Source organism: Mauremys mutica, chromosome 11, assembly GCF_020497125.1.
Source record: "Mauremys mutica isolate MM-2020 ecotype Southern chromosome 11, ASM2049712v1, whole genome shotgun sequence".
Classification (NCBI taxonomy): Eukaryota; Metazoa; Chordata; order Testudines; family Geoemydidae; genus Mauremys; species Mauremys mutica.
In genome coordinates this window covers 52,500,739-52,525,629 of record NC_059082.1, presented here as the reverse complement: position 1 = coordinate 52,525,629, position 24,891 = coordinate 52,500,739, and the positions used below count along the sequence as shown (strand labels likewise).

Sequence of the window (24,891 nt, the reverse complement as noted above, 5' to 3'; positions counted from 1 at the left end):
AGACAAGATCTCAGTCTTGTCCAAGTGACATTTGAGTGCTCATCAGCACGGTACAATGTGGTTCATTAGGAAACACCGTCAGTGGGGGTTACACATTGCTGCATAGGGGAGACCAACCAGGGATGCCCAGCAGGCGAGGACCCATTTGATGTGCCAGTCTCCGGGCGCCAGGGTAGCCCCCCATGGAAGTTACAGAATCTACAGCCAGCTGGTATCTTAGACCCAGGGCAGGGCTCCCCAGCCATATGTCAGGGCTGAGCAGCTGCCCCCAAGTGCAGTGGGGACGGACTCTGTGGCTGCAGACTGCCCCGAACACCCCCCAAGGGAGCCCAGCTGAGCTCTGCCAGCTGACTCTGCAGGGCACCACCCAGCCAAGGCTAAGGCATGCGCAATAAAATACCTGTCTCGGGGGCACGGAGCTACTGCGCATGCGCAATGCTCCCCGCTCGGCTCTGGCATACGCCTGCGCACTGGGCGTCCTTTGGCCGGCCGGGCCGCGCAGCCGCTCTGTGCCTCGGCGTCCCAAGATGGCGGCCAGGTGCTCCTCACGCTGGCTGAGTGTGGCGGCCGGGAGGAGCCGGGGCCTCGGCGGGGACACGCGGCTGCTGGTGGTGTGGCTGGGCCGGCGGCTGAGCGCGGCCCTCGCCTCCTTCCCGCCCCGCGCCGGGTCAGGGAGCCGCCTCCTGACATTGAACGCCGGGGTCAGCCCCGCGGGTGAGCGGGGGGGGGGCGATGAGTTGGGAACCCCGTGCCCGGGCAGTGAGAGGGGCGAGGGTGAGGGATCGGGGAACCCGCGGTGGGGGCTGTGCCTGGGGGTCGGGGGCCGGCGGTGATTGTGGGGGGGGAGAGGAGTGAAAGGTCCCGGCCCTGGGTGTCTCACAGAGCGGGGTTTTTGGTGGCCCAGCGATGCTGGGGACAGGTGGGAGGTGTTGGAGGAAAGGGGGTTCCCTTGTCTGTGTGCCGGGATGGGGTGGGGGTACTTGATGGCCATGGCCCTGGGAGGGAGCTCGGGTTGCCAGCCCTGCGACAGGGCTCTGTCATGCTGCTCTCCTTGAAAGAGCTGTGGCACGTCTATTCCTTACATATGGGTTCTGGGGTGCCCATCACCCTGGCCCGTGGGCTGTATTCTGTGGGGTGTAAAGGTGGAGTTATTAGCTTTCCAGCAAGGGAAGCAGATTTGGTTCCCTCTCTAGTGAGGGGAAAGCTGCCCCTTGTGCTGAGCACTCAGCTTTCACCTTCATCCCAAGTCTGGCAATTCGCTGCATCTTCCAATGGTATAAATTCCATAGGCCTGGTCTAGCCACAGCAAGGGAGAGCTCTGCTTCCAGCTTGTCTAACAACACTCCTCTAACCATTTGGAAGGAAACTGTTTTAGCTTGAGGATAAAATAATTCTCAGAGGAGAGTAGTATCTCACTGCAGGCCCATAGCCTGTTGAAGGGGCGCCCAATCTGTCATACTCTGCATGATCAGTCTAGATAACCAAATTGCAATAGTGACCAGAAATGTTTCTCTGTTTCCAACTGGCAAGAAGATTGTGCTTGTCCCGTTCGACAATCCTCTGGGTTGCACTACTGTAACCTGTTCTACTGTGGGACCTCAGAAAGTTGCAGTTCAGTTGCCCATATACGGAGTGGAATAGATACATGAGAGCCAATTGCACTCATGCTCTGCACCAGCTCCCATTCAGTCCCAGATCATTTTTAAGGCCTTGGTTGTCCTCACATTCCTCTGTGACCTTCAGTATGTTTTGGGGAGCACCTTTCTCAGCAGCCTATGAAGTATACAATGCAGATGATGCAATTAGCATAGTCCAGTTTAGAGCTCTCAGGAGTCAGGTAGAGGAATCCTGCCAGTGGAATTCTTTCACGGGAGAGCAGGTTGAGTTTATATCTTGCTTATTTTAAAACACACTGCATGACATGTCTCTTTGCAGAGGTTTTCTCTCAATAGAAGCAGACACAAATGTCCAGGGAATTTACTTCCTTCCCTGAGGGCAGGTCTACACTAAGGGCGGGGGTCGAACTAGGGTATGCAAGTTCAGCTACGTGAATAGCGTAGCTGAACTTGAAGTACCCTAGTTTGAACTACTTACCCGTCCAGACGCCGCGGGATCGAAGTCCGCGGCTCCAGGGTCGACTCCGCCACCGCCTTTTGCAGTGGTGGAGTACCGGAGTCGACTGCGGCGCTTCCGGAGTTCGAACTATCGCGTCTAGATCAGACGCGATAGTTCGAACTCCGAGAAGTCGAACTCACCGCGTCGACCCGGACGGTAAGTGTAGACTAGCCCTTAGATCTCCTATGAAGATTAATAGTATCGGGGATAGCCATGTTAGTCTGTATCCACAAAAACAACAAGGAGTCTGGTGGCATCTTAAAGACTAACAGATTTATTTGGGCATAAGCTTTCGTGGGTAAAAAACCACTTCTTCAGATGCATCTGAAAGCTTATGCCCAAATAAATCTGTTAGTCTTAAAGATGCCACTGGACTCCTTGTTGTTTTTATGAAGATTAATGGAATTAAGTCTCCTTCAAGGAAGGAGCAGCTGAGAAGTTGATGGTTACTTGGGCAACACTAAGGCACTTTTCATAGTTGGTGTCTAGATACCCTGCTGTTAGGCTTAGTAGAATGATGCAGATTTTCCGTTTTTTTCTAGGGTGCACCATGTGTTAAGTATCTCTTGGGCTACCCCTCCCATTTACAGTCTCACACGCAACCTTTCCTCCTGTTTGGAATTGCAGAAACATCCATGTGACAATTAAAGCTGTTGCTATTGGCTGACTAGCTGTTGCTACCACCCATTATTATTCTAAAGACTTAGGCCAGGTCTATACTACAGACCTATAGCAGTATAACTGCTGTTACTCAGAGGTTTGAAAAATCCATTCTCCTAAATGACATAGTTATACTAACCTAACCCTCTGTGTAGTCAGCACTGTGTTGACAGGAGAGCTGCTTCCGTCGACATAGCTACCACCTCTCGCAAAGTGGATTAACTACACCAATGAGACAAGCTTTCCTGTCAGCGTAGTAGTGTCTTCACTAAAGCGCTACAGCGGCGCAGTTGCACCACTGTACAAGAAGACAAGCCCTTAGTCTAAATTTCAGTATGTCTTGGGATCTTCATCGGTTCAGTAACATCTTTTACAGCACATTCGTTAATGCAGTTTAGTAATATTGAAGGTGAAAATCAAAGTAATGAAATGATTTTTAATAAATCTGCGCCTTTTTTGCCTCTTACAGCTAAGGTGGCCATATGTGGCCTGTGCAATTCCATGACACAGCTGGCTTGATCCTTAATACAAAATAGTAGGCTGTGATGAATGGGAAATGGTCTTGGGAACATCAGGGGGAGTTATGTGTTTCTTTACAATTCTTTCTGACTCTTTTTTTTCTGATTTTTCTTAGGAACTAAATGCTCTCCTTTAATATGTGCTGCCTCATTTCATACCAGTTCTGCTTTCCACGCGAAAGAAGATTACTACCAGGTTTTGGGAGTGCCTCGAAATGCCACCCAGAAGGAGATCAAGAAAGCCTATTACCAGGCATGTATACCTAAGAAAAACAAAGAAATGGTGTCTCTTGGAATTCAAACTCACCGTTGTGATGATGGTGTGGTTGGGGAGCATTATGACCCATTTATCTTATTCTGATCTGTAATGCATGTGAATCAAAATTCCAAAAGGAACTCTTATGCTAAAGACAACATGGCAGGGACGGGGCAGGGGTTATCAAAGAAACATAAATGTGGCGGAGCAGATTCAGAAGAATGGTCTATATAGTCCTGTGCTGTCCTGGGCAGTGGCCAATGCCCATTATTTCAGAGGAGGGCAAAAAGCTGTAAAACTCTTAGACATTTGTGAAATACTGTATGAATTTTTTTGGCTGTTTGGCAGGAGGGAAGAGTCCTTTCTTGATGGACTGTTAAAATAAATAAACATGGCTTCCCCCCACCTATTAGAAAGCTTTTGGAATCAAAATTTTCAGTGTTAGCGCAGTAAGATCATAACTGCCATTGATCTGACATTATCGCATATGTCCAGGACCTTCTTGGAGAAAAAGGGTGTTCTCACCTGTATGTACGAGATAGCTCATCCGTCGACACCTATGCTTATATGGAAAAGCTTTGCAGTACCGTTTGGAGAGGCATTAATACCAATATAACAGGAAACTACTTTTTTATGTCCCATATATGGGAATGATATGGAGAGAAAATTACTTAGGAAATGCTTTTGGTCTCCTCTGAATGTAAATGTTGAATGCTATGGTCTGGCTAAATTTTTTTTTTCTGACATGGAAGGTATACTAAGTAGCAGTGCTAACAGTAGACTTATTTCCCTCCTGTTTCTAATCATTCTTTTGCTTAGCTTGCCAAGAAATACCATCCTGACACAAATAAGGATGACCCTAAAGCTAAGGAGAAGTTCTCTCAGCTGGCAGAAGCCTATGAGGTAATGTGACTGATGTTCCCATCCTACCACAGTGGGTAACCGAGTACACAACAGAACTACAGCCTAGAAAAATTATACCTCCCCTCATCTCAGCATTTATGTAAACGAGCTGCTATTACTTCATTGGTAACAAAGAATTGTTTTCTAGACCTGAGTATGTATGTGCCAAAAATGATTTGGATATTCTTCAGTAAATGAACTAGCCAGAATACCTGACTGATTTATTTTAGGCATTTTTTTGGGCCACTCGCGGGCCATTGTGCTGTTCCTCAATACAAAATGGACTGGTTGAAAAGCTGGGTACTGGAGTGGACCTGTTAGTCAATAGAAAGACGACATAAGTGGCATCAGTAACTGGCCTTTTGAGGATGGGGGATTAGTAGAATCCTGCTCCCTCCCCCCAACTTTACTCATCTTGACTGTCAGGCTTATTTAATTTGCCAGCTCCCATCCCACTAGTAAAAGCAGCAAAGAATCCTGTGGCACCTTATAGACTAACAGACTTTTGCAGCATGAGCTTTCGTGGGTGAATACCCACTTCTTCAGATGCATCTGAAGAAGTGGGTATTCACCCACGAAAGTTCATGCTGCAAAAGTCTGTTAGTCTATAAGGTGCCACAGGATTCTTTGCTGCTTTTACAGATCCAGACTAACACGGCTATCCCTCTGATACATCCCACTAGTCTTTCACACTACAAGGTAAGAGATAATTGAAAGTCACTTTTGCTTAACTTCAAATAGTATAAAAACTCAGAGCTCCTGATCTCTTTGCCTATAACTAATGTACTTATTTGGAAGCATCACATGCTTATGAACTTAACTGTGCCATCCAATATGCATAAGAGAAACAGTGTGCTTTTCTTCCATGGTGTTCATTTCACCTTTTGGCATTATTGAAGGTGTCTAGCTGTCCTAATACAAAGGAATTGAAGTTGGGATTCTGTAGTAGTTTCCAATATTTTGCTGGTGATGGATGTAAACTCTGATTCACTTAGGAATGAGCAGATGTCTGAATACTTTTATCTAGTGGCAGCCATGCTGCTCCAGTTCTGTACTATGAGAGAGTCCTGATGGTACTGTGCTTTCCTCCCCCATAGGTGTTAAGTGATGAAGTGAAGAGAAAACAATATGATACTTATGGTACAGCTGGCTTTGACGCTGGGTCAGCGGGTGCTGGACGTCAGTATTGGGGTGGTGGTCCCACCATTGACCCAGAGGAACTTTTCAGGAAAATCTTTGGGGAGTTTTCAGGATCCCCTTTTGGAGATTTTCAGAGTGTCTTTGACCAGCCACAGGAGGTAAGGATAATACATGTATACATTGTGTTGCAAAGACCTTAGCCTCTGGGTATATATAATGAAGATGTCCTAAACTGAAATCTGAGAATGTCTGAGTATAGATGGTTAATGAGTCAGGTGGGCCCTCTCCTTCTCCAGTACTGTGTCTGTTAACATTTTAAATGGTGTTCCAATCACAGTCTGAGTGGAGACCACTGGGGCTTTTACTTACAGCGATTTCAGTTTAGTGTCAGCCTATCAGCATATAGATTACAGCTGGGATTCCATTCCTTTCTCTTATCTAGTACATCATGGAGTTAACATTCAGTCAAGCGGCAAAAGGTGTCAACAAGGAGATTGTTGTGAATATCAATGACTCTTGTCAGCGGTGTGGTGGCAAGGGGAATGAGCCTGGTACTAAAGTGCAGCACTGTCACTACTGCAATGGCACTGGCATGGTAAGTGCTGTTTTACAGTGTAACCCTGATTTTCTAATGTTCTTTGACATTCTTGTTTCAGGACAGGTTAGTTTTTTCCTTACTCAAAAATGCCTTAAATCATCAGTAAATAAGGAGGTGATTAAATGTAGGCTTTGATTTCAATTTCTGTGTATCTAAACGTGTGCTGCTAGAACGGGCCAGTTCACCAGCCTTGGAGACCCAGAAACAGATCCACAGAACAGAGGCCACTTGGGAAAGGCTTGCACTGACACTGCCCATGCTGTTTCTCTGTGTGCTTCAATCCTTCACCTATAGGGTTGATAGGGTAGTTCAGTCTCCAGGTCTTTTTCTAAGATTTGAAACAACTGGACTAAGTAGAAAGTCTGATGTAGATATTTGTCCTTATGACTGAGACCTAAGTACTACTTTTTCATAGCGACCAGTAACAAATGTGAACAACTTTTGGTCTCTATGCGCAGAAGCCAGCCCGTGTTCTGCAGGTACTCTAAGAAACTCATTCATTGCTTTATTTATTAATGGTGACCTCCAAAGAAAAAACTGGAGAAATTGTGATGAGGATTAAATATACTCAGTCAACTGAATTTTATTCCTAACCAATTCTTGCTTTTTTCTCCATGTGACAGGGTGCAGGATGCTATCTAGTCACTAGTGAACAAGGTGTTAAGTCCAGCTCAGTTTTTCCCCCTCTTCTTGCAAAATGTTCAGGGGAAGGAATATTATTAATTGACTGCTTGGGAAACTGGGAGGGGAGGGGAGGTGGGGGAACCATCCCTTTGGAAAGGCTGAGTTTCACACCGAGGGGTCATAAAACTGAATTGATTCCCAATTCAGGAATTAAGGGGCAGTTTTTTGTTCTTGGTTTTTGAATGTTATCTTATGTTGTTATAAACCTTGTCTTTTGAGAGACCTTGTTGACTCTAGTTTTTTTATGCTGAATCATTTCTGTAGTTTACAGAAGCTGGGTTCAAACGTTTCCTTTACATTTTGAGGCACTGTTCATCCGTATAGTCTGCCACATTTATGTATTCAGTGTTACTCTCTCCATGATGAAATCATATTTAGGGCTTTATTGCAGATTGGCATCCTCTGCCTTCTCATTACAAGGGTGAGGTTTGGTAGGAGAATTACAGAGATTTGGGCTCATTTGTGAAACAGATTTTTAAGGCTGTGTGGAGATACACATTGTGTGTCTTGGATTGGAATTAGGTGATTGAGATGCATATGGTCTTCCTGGCTCCTGTTACTGAATTGCAGCTGAATTCTTGAAGTGAAAACTCTCCAGGCTCTTGCAGTCAAAGTGTATTAGTGAAATAAAATGCAACCTTCTGCTTTGTATCCTAAACTGCACCTTTTTTATAGGTTATTGAGATTGTACATGAATGATATTGGAAAGAGGTCACAGTTAAGTTAGGACTTCTGTTATCACAAAGCTTCTGATTGAGCAGAGATCTCTATCCACTTTAAGCTGTTAAGAGTGGTGGTTTCTTTCACTGAATAAGAGATTTGGGGTATGCTTCTCCATTGCCTTGCATCTTGGGTAGTGATTTTATGCCTGTGTATTATGGGCCTGAAAGGGTACCAGTTCAGAATGGAGAGTTTTGCACCCACTCTTCACAGGTGCACATTACTCCAGAAGGTGCAAAGCAGTGGAGAATCAGGCCTTCAGATAGGAAGCGCTTCTCTTTCCCAATCTTTTCTCAAGGCTTCCTTTGTTCACCCACTTTCTCTGACACCCGGATGCTGATACTGACAGCATGAGCTCCTTCAGCTGGCAATCTGGAAACAAAAGGAGACTGACATTTCTTGGTGGGTTAGACCTGGTTGAAGCACCTAATCTAGCTCCTCAGGCCATATTTTGACCCACCACTGTTACCCATATCCCACAGTAAGGTAGAATACATTTCCTTGGAGCAGGTCATGCTGTGCATGTGTTGGACCATTGACTTAACAGGGATTGGATTTGTCATTGGGGATGTTATACAGAAATTAGTAATACTTGTATACTATCAAAGGATTCCTCTAATCCCCCCTCTTTCTTCTTTTGCTAGGAGACAGTAAACACGGGCCCTTTTGTGATGCGTTCTACATGCCGGCGATGTGGAGGCCGTGGTTCTGTTATGACAACACCGTGTGTGTTGTGTCGTGGCTCAGGGCAAACCAAACAGAAGAAGAATGTGATGGTCCCTGTACCAGCAGGTCAATTTCTGTATTTACATGCTGGCTGTGTATCTCTTCCCATGTGAAACTCAGCTGAGCATGTTTCTTGCCTCTAGAGAATGGCTGGCTCTATGGAGTCAAAGCTCAGACACAGCAGTATGGAGAAACTTGTCTGCATCAAATCTGTTTTAAGAATAAAGAGCACTGATGGCTAGATGGCTGAAAGGATTAGTTATAAGATACAGACCTTTTCATCTCTGGGTGATGGCTTCAGGATGGTGGTAGCTGAAAACAATTACCATCTCATGGCTGTTTGGCCTTTATGCAATGAATTTCTGTGTCTTAACTCTATTTCCCAGTAGAAAGATGTCTATGGGTAAAATTTTCAAAAACACTTAATTGCCATAAGTTTCAATACATGCAGTGTTGTTGTAGCCATGTTGGTCCCAGGATATTAGAGAGACAAGAAAGGTGAGAGAGTATTTATTGGACCAACTTCTGTTGGTGAGAGACAACTTTCGAGCTTAAACAGAGCTGAAGAAAAGCTCAAAAGCTTGGCAAGAGAAACCACAGAAATTAGTCCACTAAAAGATACTACCTCACCCCCCTTGTCTCTCTGAATTTCACTGACATACATGTAGATGCTTTTGAAAATTTTACCTTAGATCACAAATGCACCATCCCAATTGTCAACTCAATAAAGAATATTGAATGAGTGTTGAAAAACTCCCCACCCTCCTAGAAATGGTCTGATTGTCTGGGTAGCAGCTTGCATTGTCTCTGTCTTTGCAGATAAACCTAGTATGTCAGTCTCCAGTGCCTCTCAATAGTTTACTTTCACCAGCACTGAATTCACTTGAAGAGAATAATACAATCGAATTCAGCTTGAATTGAATTAATGAGCTGTCCAGTGCTGCAGTTGTTCTTGGCACTAGAATGAGTGCATCCTAGGATACAAACACCTGGTGACACCCCGCTCTTCAAACACAGGGTGCTGTGGTCATCTGAGATGCCTTTGGAGAACATGAGTTACACTGCTGCTGCCGCTGTAGTTTCTGCCAGTAAATCCATGGGTGTTTCTTCCTGGATGAGGAAATACTGCTATGATGACATCCAGTTGAGGTGTAGTTGTAGGTGTTCAGGCATTAGGTTGGACTAGGAAGGCTGTAGGTGCTTTGGCACATAAGGTGTAGAGTGTAATGTCAGACAAACAGTATAATATTCATGTCCTTGTTCTGATTGCAGGTGTGGAGGATGGACAGACTGTTCGGATGCCCGTAGGAAAGAAAGAAATTTTCATTACATTCAGGGTATGTGGGACACCTGACTGTACGCTGCTTACATTGGGTCGTCCCCTGCGAAGAAGGGGTAGTGTGCTGGTAGCTATCTCCTTTCAGTGTAAAGGTGGAAATTGGGCCGGAGGGTTATCTCGCCTAGCTGAAGTGATTTTAGCCCTTCCAGTTTTCTGAGATTGCGAAACACCTGCCCCATAGCAAGTGGTAAAATATTATTTAGCCTATTTATAGAACAAAAATGCACTGCTACATATAGGGAGGTTGGCCCTAGGATACAGTCTGTAGCATACAGACTGTCAGGGAAACTTACGAACTCTCTGGTAATTGGAATTCCTGGAAGTGATGTACTAGTATAGTATCAGCTGTCACTGACACAAATGTTCTGAATCCCTAAAGAGACTGCCAGAATGCATTTATGAGGTGCTGAATTTAGAAGTTAAAATGTTCTCTCTTTAAAAATGAGTTCACTGCCCATTTACATGTTCTTTGCAGATACAGTCCTGTACCCATGTGTATCATCTGTATCATGTCTCTATCAGGACTAAAATTAAAGACACTAGCATTTGAAAGGATTTCATTCTCTTCTGACCATTTAATTGAGGGCCTCTTCATTAACACTGATCTCTTCCTCCATTTTTGCTTATATTCCCCTCAAGAAGGATTTAATAACCTCTCCAGAGCCTGTGAAATGCAGTCATCAAAACTGCCAGAGAGGTACTATGAAATACTGAGGGTGCTTCCTTCCCCCCCTGCCATTCCATTGTCCTACGAACTGGATAGTACAATCTCTTTTCTACTCTCCAGAGAATCTTTACTGGTGGTGATTGACAAGCAGTGAAGAGCACAGTGTGATTCTCAGATCTCAGGCTGAGTGTGCAGCCTGGCAGTTAATTTTTTTCTTGTAAACTGAAAAATTGGGTGGAATTCATTGAAACAGGAAACATGAAATCTCTTAATGCCATTTTTAGTATCCTTCTTCAGAGTAGAGGCCTCCTCTAGCTATTAATATGTAGTGCCTGAGGTGTATTTGTGGTTAGTTTCTAAGAATAACTTTAATTTTGGATTTCCTGCTATGTAATTTTTAGGGGATGAGGGTAAGACTTTTCATAAAATTTTCGCTATCAGCTTAAAACAACTTAACCTGTTATTTGTCATGGAATGATGCATATACTGTACTGACATGACCTGTGCTCATTACTCTTGAACTATTTGGTTTTAGGTTCAGAAAAGCCCTGTGTTCAGAAGAGATGGAGCAGATATACACTCAGACCTCTTTATCTCGATAGCACAGGCAGTTCTTGGAGGTACAGCCAGAGCTCAGGGTCTATATGAAACCATCAATATCACGGTATGTGCTAACAGTGGGTGGAGGAGCTAGGAGATACCTTAGCTTGGAACAATAAGCATGCATTCTTTGTCTTCAAGAAGAGTGAAAGGTTACAAGTACCAAGACCTTGCTGTCCTAGTCCTGAATACTGGGATGGTCCCCAAGCTGGGAAAGTCCTTGACACTCCTTTGGACTAATGTTGCAAACCAGGTTTTGTGTATATATGATTCTCTCCTGCCTGTTTCTGTGTCTTGTTTCTGCTCAGTTAGCCTACCAGCTTGTTAGATTTTGTATTTACATAGCCCTTTATTCAAGGAGGTGATGTTCTTCATACTGGGGCTGTGCTAATTAAGTATTAACTGTTCTATGCATTGGAAAAGCGAGGTCCAGAGGTTGATTACCCCTTGATGTCACAATGAATCAATAGCTGGGGTGGGAATAAAACCTAAGAGTCTTGACTGTCCTCTTTATAAGGACTAGACCACACTGTGGCAGGACTCAGTGATAAGTAATATATTAGGTTTAGGCAGGGTGTACACTTTAAGCTTTTGCTGGCAAAGCTGTGTCAGTGAGGGGTGTGTGATGTCTAGACATAGCTGTGCTGTAAAAGCCCCTAATGTAGACCCAGTTACACTGGCAAAATTGAGCTTTTTCCAGTGTAAGCTGCATCTAGGAGTGTGATGCCTGTATAGGTCAAGGTCCAGATTTCTTGGTTAGGGTATAGTCAAGGTCCAGACTCCAAAGAAACACTTTTCACACCGCAGGTTCCCTGTTCAATAAACAGATACAATGCTGTGCATTAGTAATGTGCCCGATTGCACTAAAAATATAAGTATTAAATGAAAAATAAAATTGAACCACCGTATAACCTGAAAATAAGCTCCAAAAAAGATGATAGCTCAGATTAAGCAAGTAAGGAATTAAGGAGAAGCAAGTATCGGAGGGGTAGCCATGTTAGTCTGGATCTGTAAAAAGTGACAGAGTCCTGTGGCATCTTATAGACTAACAGACATATTGGAGCATAAGCTTCCGTGGGTGAACACCCACTTCGTCAGATGCATGTAGTGGAAATTTCCAGAGGCAGGTATAAATATGCAGGAGAACCAGTCAATCGTTAATTCACAGTACAACGTATTGGAGATTGCATTGTGAGGGAATGAGAGGGTAAAAATAAAATAAGTAAATTCAAAGATTTTGTGGCCTGTTCAAAAGCATCTAGTGGTCTGGATTTGGCCTGCAGACCACTTATTGACTACCCTTGCTGTATAGTATAGTAATATAGCTGTACCCGGAAAGCACTTCTAGTGTAGATCTGTCCTTAATTACACCTGTTCTTAGTAGGTAGTTCGCTTTAATTCCCAGTGTTGAATGCTTTTTCATTACTATTGAGTAATATCTGAGCACTACCTAGTTATCTAAATATAGAAATAAATCCCTCCTCCCTTACTTCACAGTCTGCAGGAGGAATAGCTTGATTCATTTATAGGTAGGGCCCTACCAAATTCATGACCGTGAAAAAACTCATCACGGACCATGAAATGTGGTCTTTTGTGTACTTTTACCCTATATCATAGGATAAAATATACAAAAGTATACAGTGTTTCTCAAACTGGGAGTCCCAGCCCAAAAGTGGTTCTCAGGCCTGTTGTAGCGGGGTTGCAGTATTGCTGCCCTTACTTCTGCTCTGCCTTCAGAGCTGGGCGGCTAAAGAGCAGCAGCTGCTGGTTGCGTGCCCAGCTTTGAAGGCAATGCCACCGCCAACAGTACTCCAGAAGTAAGGGTGGCAATACCATACCATGCCACCCTTATTTCTATGCTGCTGCTGGTGCCAATGCTGCCTTTGGAGCTGGGCGTCAGGAGAGTGGCGGCTGCTGGACGGCTCTGAAGGCAGCACCGCTGCCAGCAGCAGCACAGAACTAAGGGTGGTATGGTATGAACGCATCTGTGAAATCTGCTATTTATGCCGTGACCAACCTGTGAAAAAGTTGTGATGTTTCTGTGATTTAAGTAGGCCTCTATTTATAGGTTTCCATGCTGGCACCTTGGTACTGCAGAGCAATAATAAAATATGGGTTTTTTAATTCACAGATACCGCCTGGTATTCAAGCAGACCAGAGGATTCGAATGAGTGGGAAAGGCATTTCCAGGGTTAACAGTTATGGTTATGGAGACCACTACATTCATATAAAGATCAGGGTTCCTAAGTAAGTGGAAGGTCTACTAAGATTTGGAGGTGTCTTGTAGAAATCTGCAAATTTGCTGCGCAGAATGTGTTCTTGGGAGTGAAAGATCTTCGCTCCCGAGTGAAGCCCTTTGAGCCCTGGATAATTTAGTGAACAAACCAACTTCTATTTTACTGTATGTTTTGTTGAACTGTACATTTTTCCTTTTAACCAAAAAACTGCACTGATTAGTTTATAGCTTAAATTACCATGCTATGAGATCTTCACTCTAACATCCTGGTTGCTCTGAGCAGACGTAAATGTCTCAACCAAAAAAACTTTTCCACTCCAAATATATTGAGCAATATGCAAGGCACTGTCCTGTGTGTGGCATAGTAGGCTACATCCACACTGCAGACTTCTGCCAGCATAGCTATGTCCGTCATGGGTGTGAAGAGGTGTGATCCTCTATGCCACTGTGGATACAGCTGTGCCAGCCAAACTGCACTTTCACAAGTGTAGCTGATTTCACTCATGGGGGTGGTTTTACTGTATCGGTACAAGGCGCAGCTTTACCATTATGCCTGTGTCCATGCAAGGAGCGCTTTGTGAATGTAGTATACTGCTATTCCTACACACAAACAGCACTCCTAACATAGACATAGCCTTAGATCCAAACAGTGCAGCAGGATCCCTGGATTTATGTGGTATAGATCCTAATCTTAGTACAGAATCCTTTGTTCTGTTTGTTTTGTTGCCCCCAGATTCTCAGTGTGCCACGGATTTTTGTAGTGGTACCATATAGGTGCTCTGTAAAGCTGGAGGTTTTCCACAGCCAGTTAAGGATGACTTATATGGAGGGCTTTTGGTAGCTAGGGATTTGTGGCATATGTGGCTTTAGGTTTTGATGTCCACCTGACAATTGAGGTTTTTGATGCTGAGCAGGGGATGCATCTCCTGTTTCTTTCACCATTTGGGACAGGATTTGAGATGACTACATTAGAGGAGAAGGAAGTTGGATTTTCTTATTCCCAGTAGCCTTTGTTAGCAACTAGCTCTCCACGCCATTCTACCCCTCCCTAATATCAGTCATTGCTGTACTTCCAATAATGAAGGATGGCTGCTCTTGCTTGATTCTGCTAGAATGATCAGCAGCAAAAGTTAATATTTGTAATGTAAACCATCGTTAGACTTTTCACATGTGTATTAACAAGCCCATTTACATGAATAGCACAATTGACAACTCTTGGAGTTGTTTCAGGCTTCTTGCAAATTCATACACCAAAGCATCTGTTTACACTCCCATCAAGTTTTGAAGGTTATTGTAGCCAGAAGGATTAGAGACCTAATTTAAAAACAAAAATAAACGCCTGAAAGGTAACTGTGGCAATTAAAAATAAATCTGCAATTATGTGACTATTCTTGAGGTTGCATAGGTCCCGTGTTTACTGAGAGCAACTCTATGGAACCCAGAGTACGTATACCTCAGAACAGTGATACTCAGACTGAGGCTCAGGAGCCGCAAGTGACTCTTTAATATGTCTCCTGCAGCTCTTCGCAGCACGTGATATTAAAACACTGAGATTTACTTACTAACCAGTCAGGATGCTTTTACTGTTATAAACCAATTAAGTTATCAACTTGCACTAAGTTATTAACTTATTTGCTGTGAGAATAATATACACTAATATATAAACTAAATATTTCCCTGTCCTACTGTTTAAATATGAGTATAGAGTAAATGAAACAATGAATTCATAATACTGTGGCTCTTTGGGGTAATGCTGATTGCTAATTTGGCTCCTGAACCACCGAGTCTGAGTATCACTACCTCAGAAGGATGAGTTTACCCTCCTGAGCTTTTAAACCTGTTCTAAGGAGTCTTAGGACTGGCTGCCTAGCCCTCTAAGCCATCCTCATAACCTTGTTGCAAGGTAAACTTGAAAAAGCTTGAAAAGTCTCCTGTGTTTGTGTCATGCACTCAAGTGGGAACTCCATTTCTTGAGTGCTCTTCTGCCAACTTGACATTCAGATGTAGCTTCCAGTTTGAGTCATCTTAGTTTCAACTCTTTAAAATGTTTGACTTACTCTTCTGCAATCAGATGAAATGCAGTGACTAGAATCTTCCCTGTTCCCCTAGAGGTTTCCATTAGCAAGGCGTATTCCTTTCTCAGGTGCTTATTTTAAAAGGGTCATTTGGATTTTGAAGGCATCTCAGTTATATTAGCTTTGCATTATCAGTAGCACTCCTGTGTGCTGCTTGGTGGGAAGCTGAGTTTGGACTGCAAAGGTATCTATCCCTAAAGTGAATACTGACTGAGATAGCAACATTATACTCTGACCTGCAGGAGGCTGACAGATCGCCAGCGAGCCTTAATGATGAACTATGCTGAGGATGAGACGGATGTGGAAGGGACAGTGAATGGAGTCACAAATACATCTGCTGGTAAGCTGTGTGTGATGTACATTGCTGCTTCTTTGGGTACTGGCTGCAGGGAATGCCTCCTGTAGGTTACAGGGGAGGGACCAGGCCTAAGGTGGCTTTTGGAGCAGGTTGTGTACGCAGAAGCCTTTTTTCATCTTGTCTGAGGCTGCTAAGTATTTTTTCTGTTTTAAAAATAACTGTTGTTAGTGTGGTGTTAATAGAGTTTAATACAGCAAGTAGGAAGCAGTAGCCTCCTGCCAGAAATCATCAGTCTTACCCTCTCTCCCTAGTATTTACTGTGCATTTAGGTATGCACTGGTGGCATGAGTGGAGAGCACCATTATCTTCAGATGTTCCTATAATACAACTGAATTTTGCAGTGAGCCTTCATTTCCATTGTAACATTTAACTTCACCACACCTATGGTGGATTTGAAATTCCTTTTAATTCGTTTTTGAGTGGTGATAGAGGGGCCAGTCTTGTTTCCATTGAACCAAAAGGGAATTTTGTCAGTGCCTTTAAGAGGTGCAGGATTGGGCCTAGAATGTCTGTGTAGGATAAGTGTCTCCCATATGTTCTTGGTGCTTTGGTTACTTTGCATTACCCCAGTAGTTCTGATTTGAGTCACTTTTTAAAACTCTAAATGAGTAGAAACTTTACTTTGTAAAGCTCAGCCTTTTAATTTGCATTTAGTAGATGTAGGAGATTCTCAAAAGGAGACTGTTTGGCGTATGCAGAAGCTGCCAATGTGCCTGTCTAGGCAGGGCAGAGCAATTGAAATAATTTATATTAATCCTAATTGTATCACTTTAAACAAAAAAGTACATTGATTTAAATCAGATTGAACATTTGTTAAACTAACCTGTAAATTTGTGTTATTTCAGTTTTAGATTAAAATGTATAAGGAACTAAATTATAAAGGCTTTTTAAAAATGCCATTAAGTAGGATAAATCTTATTTGAATTTTACAAAACTGTAATAGGTGCAAAACACTGAAAATTAAGGCCTGATCCTGCAAATACTTAAGCAGCTACATAACTTTACTCACGTGGATAGTCATATTTACTTCACTGGGACTTCACTGAAAGTAAATCCGTACGTAACTGTTTGCTGCATCAGCAGCTAAAGTTGTATTTTTATTTAAAACTTTGTTAGTGGCATAAAATCAAAATTGCTTCAAATCTTAACAGCAAACTAAAAGTTGTTCAGACTTTCAGTACATTAAAAAAGTTCACAATTTTTTATTCCCACAGGCCACATTTTTCAAAAATAGGAGCCTAAAGTTAGGCATGTAAGGATGAGATTTTCAAAAGCTCCTAAGTGACATAGGAATACAGTCCTATGATTTCTCACAGCAAACCCAGATAGAGGATAGGCTGGTGAAGCATTTCAGCTTAACTTGAGGAAGTTTCATATACTGGAAGAGGGCATGGGTTACTGGTTTATCCATTTTGTTTGTGTTTGTGGTGTTCTCACAATAAGCATGTTAAATGAGGCCCTTGGCTTGCCTTTTCCAGCATGAATGAGCATTTGAAGTGAGACTTCTTAGGAGAAAAAAAAATCTGTAAAACCTGAAACGTTACAATTAAGAAACTAAGGAAACAAGTACAAAACACCCACTTTAGCAATTTAAGAGTAAAAATGGCATGGAAGTAAAGAACTAATAATATAAATCTGAATTGAAATCAGAAAATCTATTTTTTTAAATCATGATTTTTATCCACCCTGTGGTCTAGCCTTCCTAGCTGTGTTTATAAACACGCTACCCCAAAAGGGTGTTCTCACTCACAGGAAGTGGATACTGTGGAGTACAGTACATCTGCGGGGAATTCCACCGCAGGGTCGTGTTTCACTACCATTGCATCAGTCTGACTCTGACTGACTTCTGGAGTAGACTTGAAAGGCGGACTGCAAAGAAAAGTGCTCTTTCTTTGTTGGCCAATTTATGATGAGTAAAGAAGGCCTGAAAAGGATTTCATGAGGTTTTTTTTCTACTCATTTTTTATTATAGAAATAGCAGAAATAGCCAGACTAGTCTCCTTTGTTTTTGCTGGAGGCTATTCTCAAAGGGCCAGAGAACCGGGGTGGAAACTTTATCAGGCTCTTTCCTTCCCATAGATCATATTCTTTTGTCAGCAGCACTGCAGAGAGTTGGCTTTTGGTGGCAATCTGTCCATTTATATGGCACCTCATGTTCACAACTCTTTTGGGTGCCTCAGAATGTAGCAAACAAAACATATCTTAAAATAAACACAGGCCTAGTGACTTCACATGTACACAAGTCAGTAAGTTCCCTACGCTGTGTGGTTTTTATCCTCACTGCTTAAGATATTGATGTCCCTCCTCTTGATCTGCACACTGATGGAGGAGAGATTGCAGGTCTAGTGAGTTGGTTCCCTCTAAATGCATGTGGTGACTTTCCTAAGGATAGGTCCAGCAGCTGACTTTTCCTCCACTTCCTCTAGCTGAACTTTCCATCCCCTTATTTACTGTACGGTACAGGAATCCATTAAAAAATGAGCCTCGTCTCTGATACATGGGTAATTGTTCTTCATTTATGGTAGCGTCTGTCACACTTCAGGGCAACTGCACTTGTATTCCCTCTGTATGGTCCACCAACGGCACCCACACTCAGGCTGCTAGGTCGCCAGCCATCATACCCCTCACTCACTCCCGACTGGATTTTTCCAGGCTGCACAGGTCCCTGCCTATATTCCTATTTTCCCCGTAAGCAGACTGCCTGTCCAGGTCAGCGTCTGCGCTTTGATTTCTCTCCGAAGGCTATGAACAGTGTGATTGCCACCTGTCACACGTTACCACACAGTGCTTTTTAAGCAAGCACAGTAAGGTGAAAACATATTACAACAATAAAAACCTACATACATGTGGAAAAGCTTAACAGAGACCACCCCCAACTCCAGCCTAGGGCTTAGGTAGGAGTCTCCATCAGACCCCACACAGGTTTTTGTGTGGTTACAAGTTCATAAGGCCTCAGCTCAGAACAAGCACCCGCAGGAATAGTTCAGTTTTTCCTTTTTACAGCCCAGGCGTTTGATCTTGTGACTCTGGGAACAGGTAACCAGCGGACAATGACCCTCTCCTCAGGTCAAAGCTTCTAAAGGCGGGGTGGTGGGGAAATTTAACCCCCCCTTTCCCTGAAGTTATGTACAGTCACAACCCCCGATAATACACAAACCATTCATTTAATACAATGGATCCCAAAGCTACTTAATTCAATATGGTCTCCTGAGGATATGGCAGTAAATTGCCCTGTCACAGGGCCTTGCATTCAAAAGCCAAGCACTTGAAATCTTGCATTTTTTTCAGTGATTTTGCATATGAAATTACCTCCTTTTGCATGTCAACCAAAGAGAAGGAGACACAAGAAGGAGACGTTAGAGCAGGAAGACACTCCAGGGCCTGTTGTTATTGGTCCATTAGTGCACACAAGTCAGGTACATTGAGACATAACAGCTCTTTTGAGCAGGGACCAGCTCTCTAATGTGTCTGAATAAAGCTAGTACAAGGGACTCCTGCCCTCTAGATGCTACTGCAATACATATAATAAATAACAAATCAAGTGGCTAAACAGTGCATGGCCTGCCTGAAAAAAGCACTTACGCTGAGTGAGGGTGCACCCGAGGGAGGCCATGTAATGGTTTTGTCCTTCTCCACCTGGGCTGTTTGGTGATAGCATTCTGCATGGGATTAGTTACTAATGGGAAGTGTGCTTTGATAAGCATGGCATGGGGTACACCAGTATTTCCCCCAATGTGAGGTAACTCCTTGGGAGGGCATTTAAAAGTCTCTAGCTCTCTTTGTGGGAAAACCTTTGAAATGTGACAGGAGTGACACCAATGCAGCAACATCTGCCTGAGTTACTGAGATCCTGAAAGCATAGCCCTGAGAGGGGAAGTCTCCCATTCATTTCAGTGGCTGCTCGCTCAGATACCAGTGACAATACTTTAAATGTAACATTGCTAATTGTTTTGCTGCTCATCGAACCATTTGAGAAAATTGATAGGTTTTTGCCTCATTTTCCTGAAGGGGTGCCCAGCTATCAAAAGTTTGGAAAAAAGAGGAGTACACAACACAGGCGAAGGATGCACTAGATAGGTGGCTAGAGGAGACACCACTCTCTGGTGCTTTTAAAGAGTATCCTTCACAAGTGAGTTTGGGTGTTTCAAAACCAACTCAGATTATCAATATTAGGGACACCTGAAAGCTGCAGCAAATACATGTCTTCAGTTCAGTTTTAAATGTAATGACAGACTTTGTATCCTAGAATAATTGCATCCATCTGTAACTTATATGCAGGGAGTTGACGTGCACAAGTCTAGGAAGAGCAATGTAAAGAGAATATGTACTTAGATTGCTGGACCCAGGAGGCTGTACTAGTGACATGGAGAAGCTAAGCATGAGTTGATCAGAGCTCTGATAGTCTGTGTTGCATGTGGCTTACTTGCTCTCTGAGAGGATCGTTCACGCTACACCTTGATGCTCACACACAGCATGTTGCCTGTTACTAAAAGTTGAACTAGCTAATGATTTTGTGCCTCTTATCAACTAATATCTGTTCACCTTTGAAACTTGGTTGGCATATAATAAACTCTTCTTAAATCTGGAGTGTTTGAATGTCAGCGGGCTGGGAAATGGGGGAGGGGGGCAGAGGGGAATGAGTGGTACTCTAGGTTAATGCACTTGTCTTTCACCTCTGGGGCCCAGATTTTTCACTTTGATCAGAAATGCAAATTATAGTGCCTGGTCTCATTGCATTCTCTCAAGCCACTGCCAAGAGATGCAAAGGAGGAACAGCAGGTGGCTCGTGTGCAGTAGCAGATCTGTGCAGGGATGTTTACACAGTATCTGCACACATGAGCACTGGCGAAAGCCAGGCATGTTGTGTTTCACTTCACAAGCTCCAAATTTATTGTCTAAAATAGTTCCATAACCTTATCTAGGCTTCTGAGTGCTGTTCCAAGATGTGTGGTAATTGGCACAGATTGAAGTGTACCCTGATAGCAGCTCTGCTGTTTATGTCTAGGTGGCAGGGCCACGGATAGCTCTGAAGCAGGCGAGGATAGGCCTGAGGCTGAGGCGGGGGAGAACAAGGAGGGATTCCTTACCAAACTTAAGAAAATGTTTAGCTCCTGATATCCCATCTGAGGTAGGAAACCTCTTGTACTTTACTGATTGTTCTTTCCTCACATTAAGCAGAACATGCATCTCTTCTTGGGAGGTAGATTGGAGAGGAAGCAAAGAAATTGCATTGATTTTTACTTAGCCTCAGGCCTTCCAGCCATCAGTATTTAAAACCTAGTCATTTTATTTTATCTCTAAGGCTATGGCTACACTTGCACTTCAAAGTGCTGCCGTGGCAGCGCTTTGAAGCACTAAGTGTAGTCAAAGCGCCAGTGCTGGGAGAGAGCTCTCCCAGCGCTGTCCGTACTCCACCTCCCTGTGGGGAATAACGTACAGCGCTGGGAGCCACGCTCCCAGCGCTGGGGCTTTGACCACACTGGCGCTTTGCAGCGCCGCAATTTGCAGCGCTGGAGAGGGTTTGTTTTCACACCCTGCTGCAGCGCTGCAAATTTGCAAGTGTAGCCAAGGCCTTAGCAATAGCAGAACCCAGCAGTGTAGGGTTAAATTGCATTGTAGCTGCTAACTAACTAGATATGCAGCATAGATCTGTTTAACATATGGCTCTACTCAGAAAAGTGAAAATAGCCCCGCTTTAGTCCCCAGATCTGCTCCCTGGTTGTATTCTGAGAAAGATCTGCTCACTGTAACTGAAACAAGCTTAGTGCTTTTAATCCTGCTGGTCAGCACAGCTAGATGATGCAAACCTAGGGTGACCAGACAGCAAATGTGAAAAATCGGGACGGGGGTGGGGAGGTAATAGGAGCCTATATAAGAAAAAGACCCAAAAATCGGGACTGTCCCTATAAAATTGTGATATCTGGTCACCCTATGCAAACCATTCTGCTGCTGATGCACAAGGAAGAACAGAATGCAGCTTGCCATGTTTGTTGGTGACACCTTGACAAGCCTGTTGAAGGCAAGGGGATTGCACAGATGTCACTGGGGGCACAGTTGAGCCTGTCGAGCCTTTAATACTGATGAGCAGTGCTAGGATGGAATCTAGTTTGACTCTCAGTCCCAGGCTGAGTTTGCAAGGGCTGGCAGTTGGTGCTAGAGGAATTTCTTCATTTATAAACTAAGCAGATTAGATCTAGAAATCCATGATGTGCAATAGTCACGAGACCCCAATGCCATTTTTAGTCAACTCTGAGTAGATAGCACACTTTAAACACCTTGTTTGTGAATGTGATGGAGCAGTGCACATGATAAGAATACTTGGACTCCAGATACCCTGCAGTGCAGGCTGAGGATTCCCAGCCTCTGAGGCCCAGAGTTTGTCTTAATTTTCTTACTGAGTTAAGATTCCTTCCGTGTCAGTTCCCAGGGACTAATGAAGTGTGCTCTCAGCTAAAGGGGGAACTTCTCCTTGTTACTGAGGCATTTGCCAACAACCTTTGACTGCTGTGTGACATTCTTAGGCTTGGACATGAGTAGTTCATTAAATGCTAAATATTCTCCCCATCTTTAACTCCAGGGAAACGTTCTACTGGAAACTAGACAGTGGGAAGCAGCAGTAGATCATTCCTCCATCCGGGGGGGAGCCATTCTGTCTTCTGGCTGTGGGCCTTGGAAATGAAAGGATGTCACTTAGCAGCAAACTCACTGCCAGCCAGCAACGCCATGAACCACAGAGGCACCAACAATCGCCAGATCTGGAGGAATTAATTGCCTTAGTGAATGGTGACAAAGGCATCTGTAAAGGTTCTAGGTTTCCTAGTGCTGGGACCTCATTCAGATCCTTCTGGCCCTATTTACAGTATCAAAACTTGCATTATAATTTAGAGTCAAATGTGGTGGAAATTTTAATGGTAAAATGAAAATTTTGTTTCCAGTGGAAAATGAAGCAGTTTGCTATACTGAGCTTTCAGCTACCTGGCTTCCCACTCAGCGTGCAAATGTCTTGACAAGCCCATCCACTTGGTCACCTTTCTTCAGTGCTAGATCTGCTTGGTGCATCCTTTCCTAGAAGGCTTGGTTTGTCAAAGGTCATAATCCTGTCTTGAACAGTAAAATCTGATGTGAAGAGGCCTTGGCTCTAGACTTATGTAATACATTCTCTTAAAGAGGGATATATCACTTCTGCTGAGATTGAGTAACAGTGAAGGAGCATAATTGCATATGGTCCCCCACAAGCTGTGAGGATGGGTATGGCTTTCCTTGTCTCGTTAGCCTCCCCTACAGACAACACTGATTAGAATCTGCATTTTGCATCAACTGTTCCCTTCCTCTCAGAGGTTAACTGCAGGTAGCAAAACAAGGTAGAACATTGCTGTTTCTAAACCAATACAGATCTCTCACCAGCTCTTATGAAAGGCTCTGGGGCTGTCAATTGTTACATTACAATCGAGCCGTGTTAGTCTCCAGAAAAAGGGGCTTTCTTATGTTGGTGGTGATACAAGCAAATGTAAATGCTCAGCCTCTAAGAATCATTGTTTCATTTTATACAGGTATAAAAATACAAATGAATTAGTTTAGACTCTACTGCAGGAATTAAGCACTAGTGAACAGTATTTTCATGGTTACTGCAGCCTGCCTTTTAGTTGAATACTTTACAACTACCCACAAGCCCATGTGCTAGGAATTGACCAGTTAAACAGGAGTTGTCTTAGTACATCCCTTCTTAAGTTGCTAAAATAAAGCACCTGTTGCCTCCTGATTATATTGTCTGTAAAGTGATTCTGTATTGATGTAAATAAGATGATCTAATCATAAAGATATTTAAAACCTGTTGTGTTGTGCTGCTTTCCCCTCCTTACAAATCACCTGGAAGAGTACTTTGGACTGCAGGCTGTGAAGGGTTTTTTATTTTTAGTCCAGATGCTGGGGGAGGGGGAAGGTACTTGTTGCTCAGAGAAGGGGGTTGGAAAAGTGTTTCAGAAAGAAGTCTCAGCCCTCTTTCTTCAGTCTCTGTCTGTACTGTCTTACTGCTAACTGGTGTAGAAATAATGCCTAAAATTCTTAGCACTCTATCCTGCCTGTGCTAGTGCTTTACAGGTCATTCATTTACTGCTCAACAGGGAGGCACTTCAGCTTAGTGTCCCATGCAGTCCCATTTTTAGCTTTGCTGAGCCTAGGAGCCTGAGTCAGACTAAGGCTTTGTCTATACTACCAAGTTTTGTTAGGAAAACTTATGTTGACACCCAAAAGTCGACAAAACAAAAATCACCAAAGGAGTTCACACTTGCTGCCTCTGTCGATAGATCATGCCCGCATTGTGGGCACGATCATTGACAGTGTGAACAATGCACTGTAGGTATGTATCCGCTAGTGCAGTGTTGTGGGAAGGCAGAGCTGATCGCTGTGCATCTTGGGAGGATTCCCTCCAAGTTCTCCCATAGCCTCAGCTGCTGGGAGCAGCATCATGAGTAGCTCTGTGAGTGATCCGTGCTGAGAAATATCAAAGCAGCACACCAGTCTCCCTCCCTCCTCTGCCCCCGTCCCTCCCACGACACTGCCGCTGTGTTCCTAATGCAGGGCAGAACAGGAGCATTCCAATGATTTGCTCTTTGTTCCCCAAATGGAGCAGCACACTCAGCTGTCAGATACTTCCCACAGTTTTGAAAGGGGAGGAGGTGTGTGCCTGCAGGGCAGCAGAGCTCAAAACACTGAGCAGAGCAATCATGGCAGACATTGGGGGATACTGGCAGAAGCTAGTTCTATCGACAAAACAAACAACATTGTCTACACTGGCTCTTTGTCGACAATAAAGGGATGGGAAAATAAAGTCTCGTAAGGGTGGAAGTTTTTTGTCGCTGAAAGCGGGCATTTTTCCCGACAAGTTGCATTACAGCGTGTACACTCACTGTTTTGTCGCCAAAAGGCAGTTTTTGGCAACAAAACTTGGTAATGTAGACAAAGCCTAAGGCTGTAATAACCTAGCAAAGCATTGACACAGCTCTCTGAAAGGTGGCGGAGAATTCAGGCTGGTGTTGAAAAGTGCCCCTCTCTATCCACTTGCTGGATGGAGTGGGCGTGCCCTCTGCATTAACATGTCAGTAGGATTCTTAGGCTAGCAAGGCCTGTAGGTCTGCTGTTTTCAGACACGGAGAGTGACCAAGCCTGTGGGATTTATGGCAGGTTCTGTTGCAAAGGGAGAGGCCTGAGCTGACATGGTTGCAGTCGGAAGCCCAACTTCACTGAAATTCCAGAATGACCCACGGTCACAATGAGCTGATGGGCAAATGACCTGACAT

At 43.8% G+C, this 24,891-nt stretch overlaps 1 protein-coding gene across 3 annotated transcripts; it reads left to right on the top strand.

The window, feature by feature from the left end:
- The first annotated feature begins 496 nt into the window (after positions 1–496).
- DNAJA3 (DnaJ heat shock protein family (Hsp40) member A3) lies at positions 497–23,426 on the top strand. Of its 3 annotated transcripts, none has more exons than XM_044980660.1 (12): positions 497–729; positions 3,410–3,546; positions 4,369–4,452; positions 5,550–5,750; positions 6,035–6,187; positions 8,239–8,386; positions 9,593–9,657; positions 10,862–10,990; positions 13,058–13,173; positions 15,480–15,577; positions 20,601–20,723; positions 22,173–23,426. In XM_044980660.1, the coding sequence occupies exons 1-11, from the start codon at positions 528–530 to the stop codon at positions 20,708–20,710; spliced, it is 1,443 nt and encodes a 480-aa protein (XP_044836595.1). In that variant the 5' UTR covers positions 497–527; the 3' UTR covers positions 20,711–20,723; positions 22,173–23,426. The 3 variants fall into 3 exon arrangements, with proteins under 3 accessions (XP_044836595.1, XP_044836597.1, XP_044836596.1); XM_044980661.1 differs by having other exon boundaries at positions 499–714; XM_044980662.1 differs by lacking the exon at positions 20,601–20,723 and having other exon boundaries at positions 498–729.
- The last annotated feature ends 1,465 nt before the right edge of the window (positions 23,427–24,891 follow it).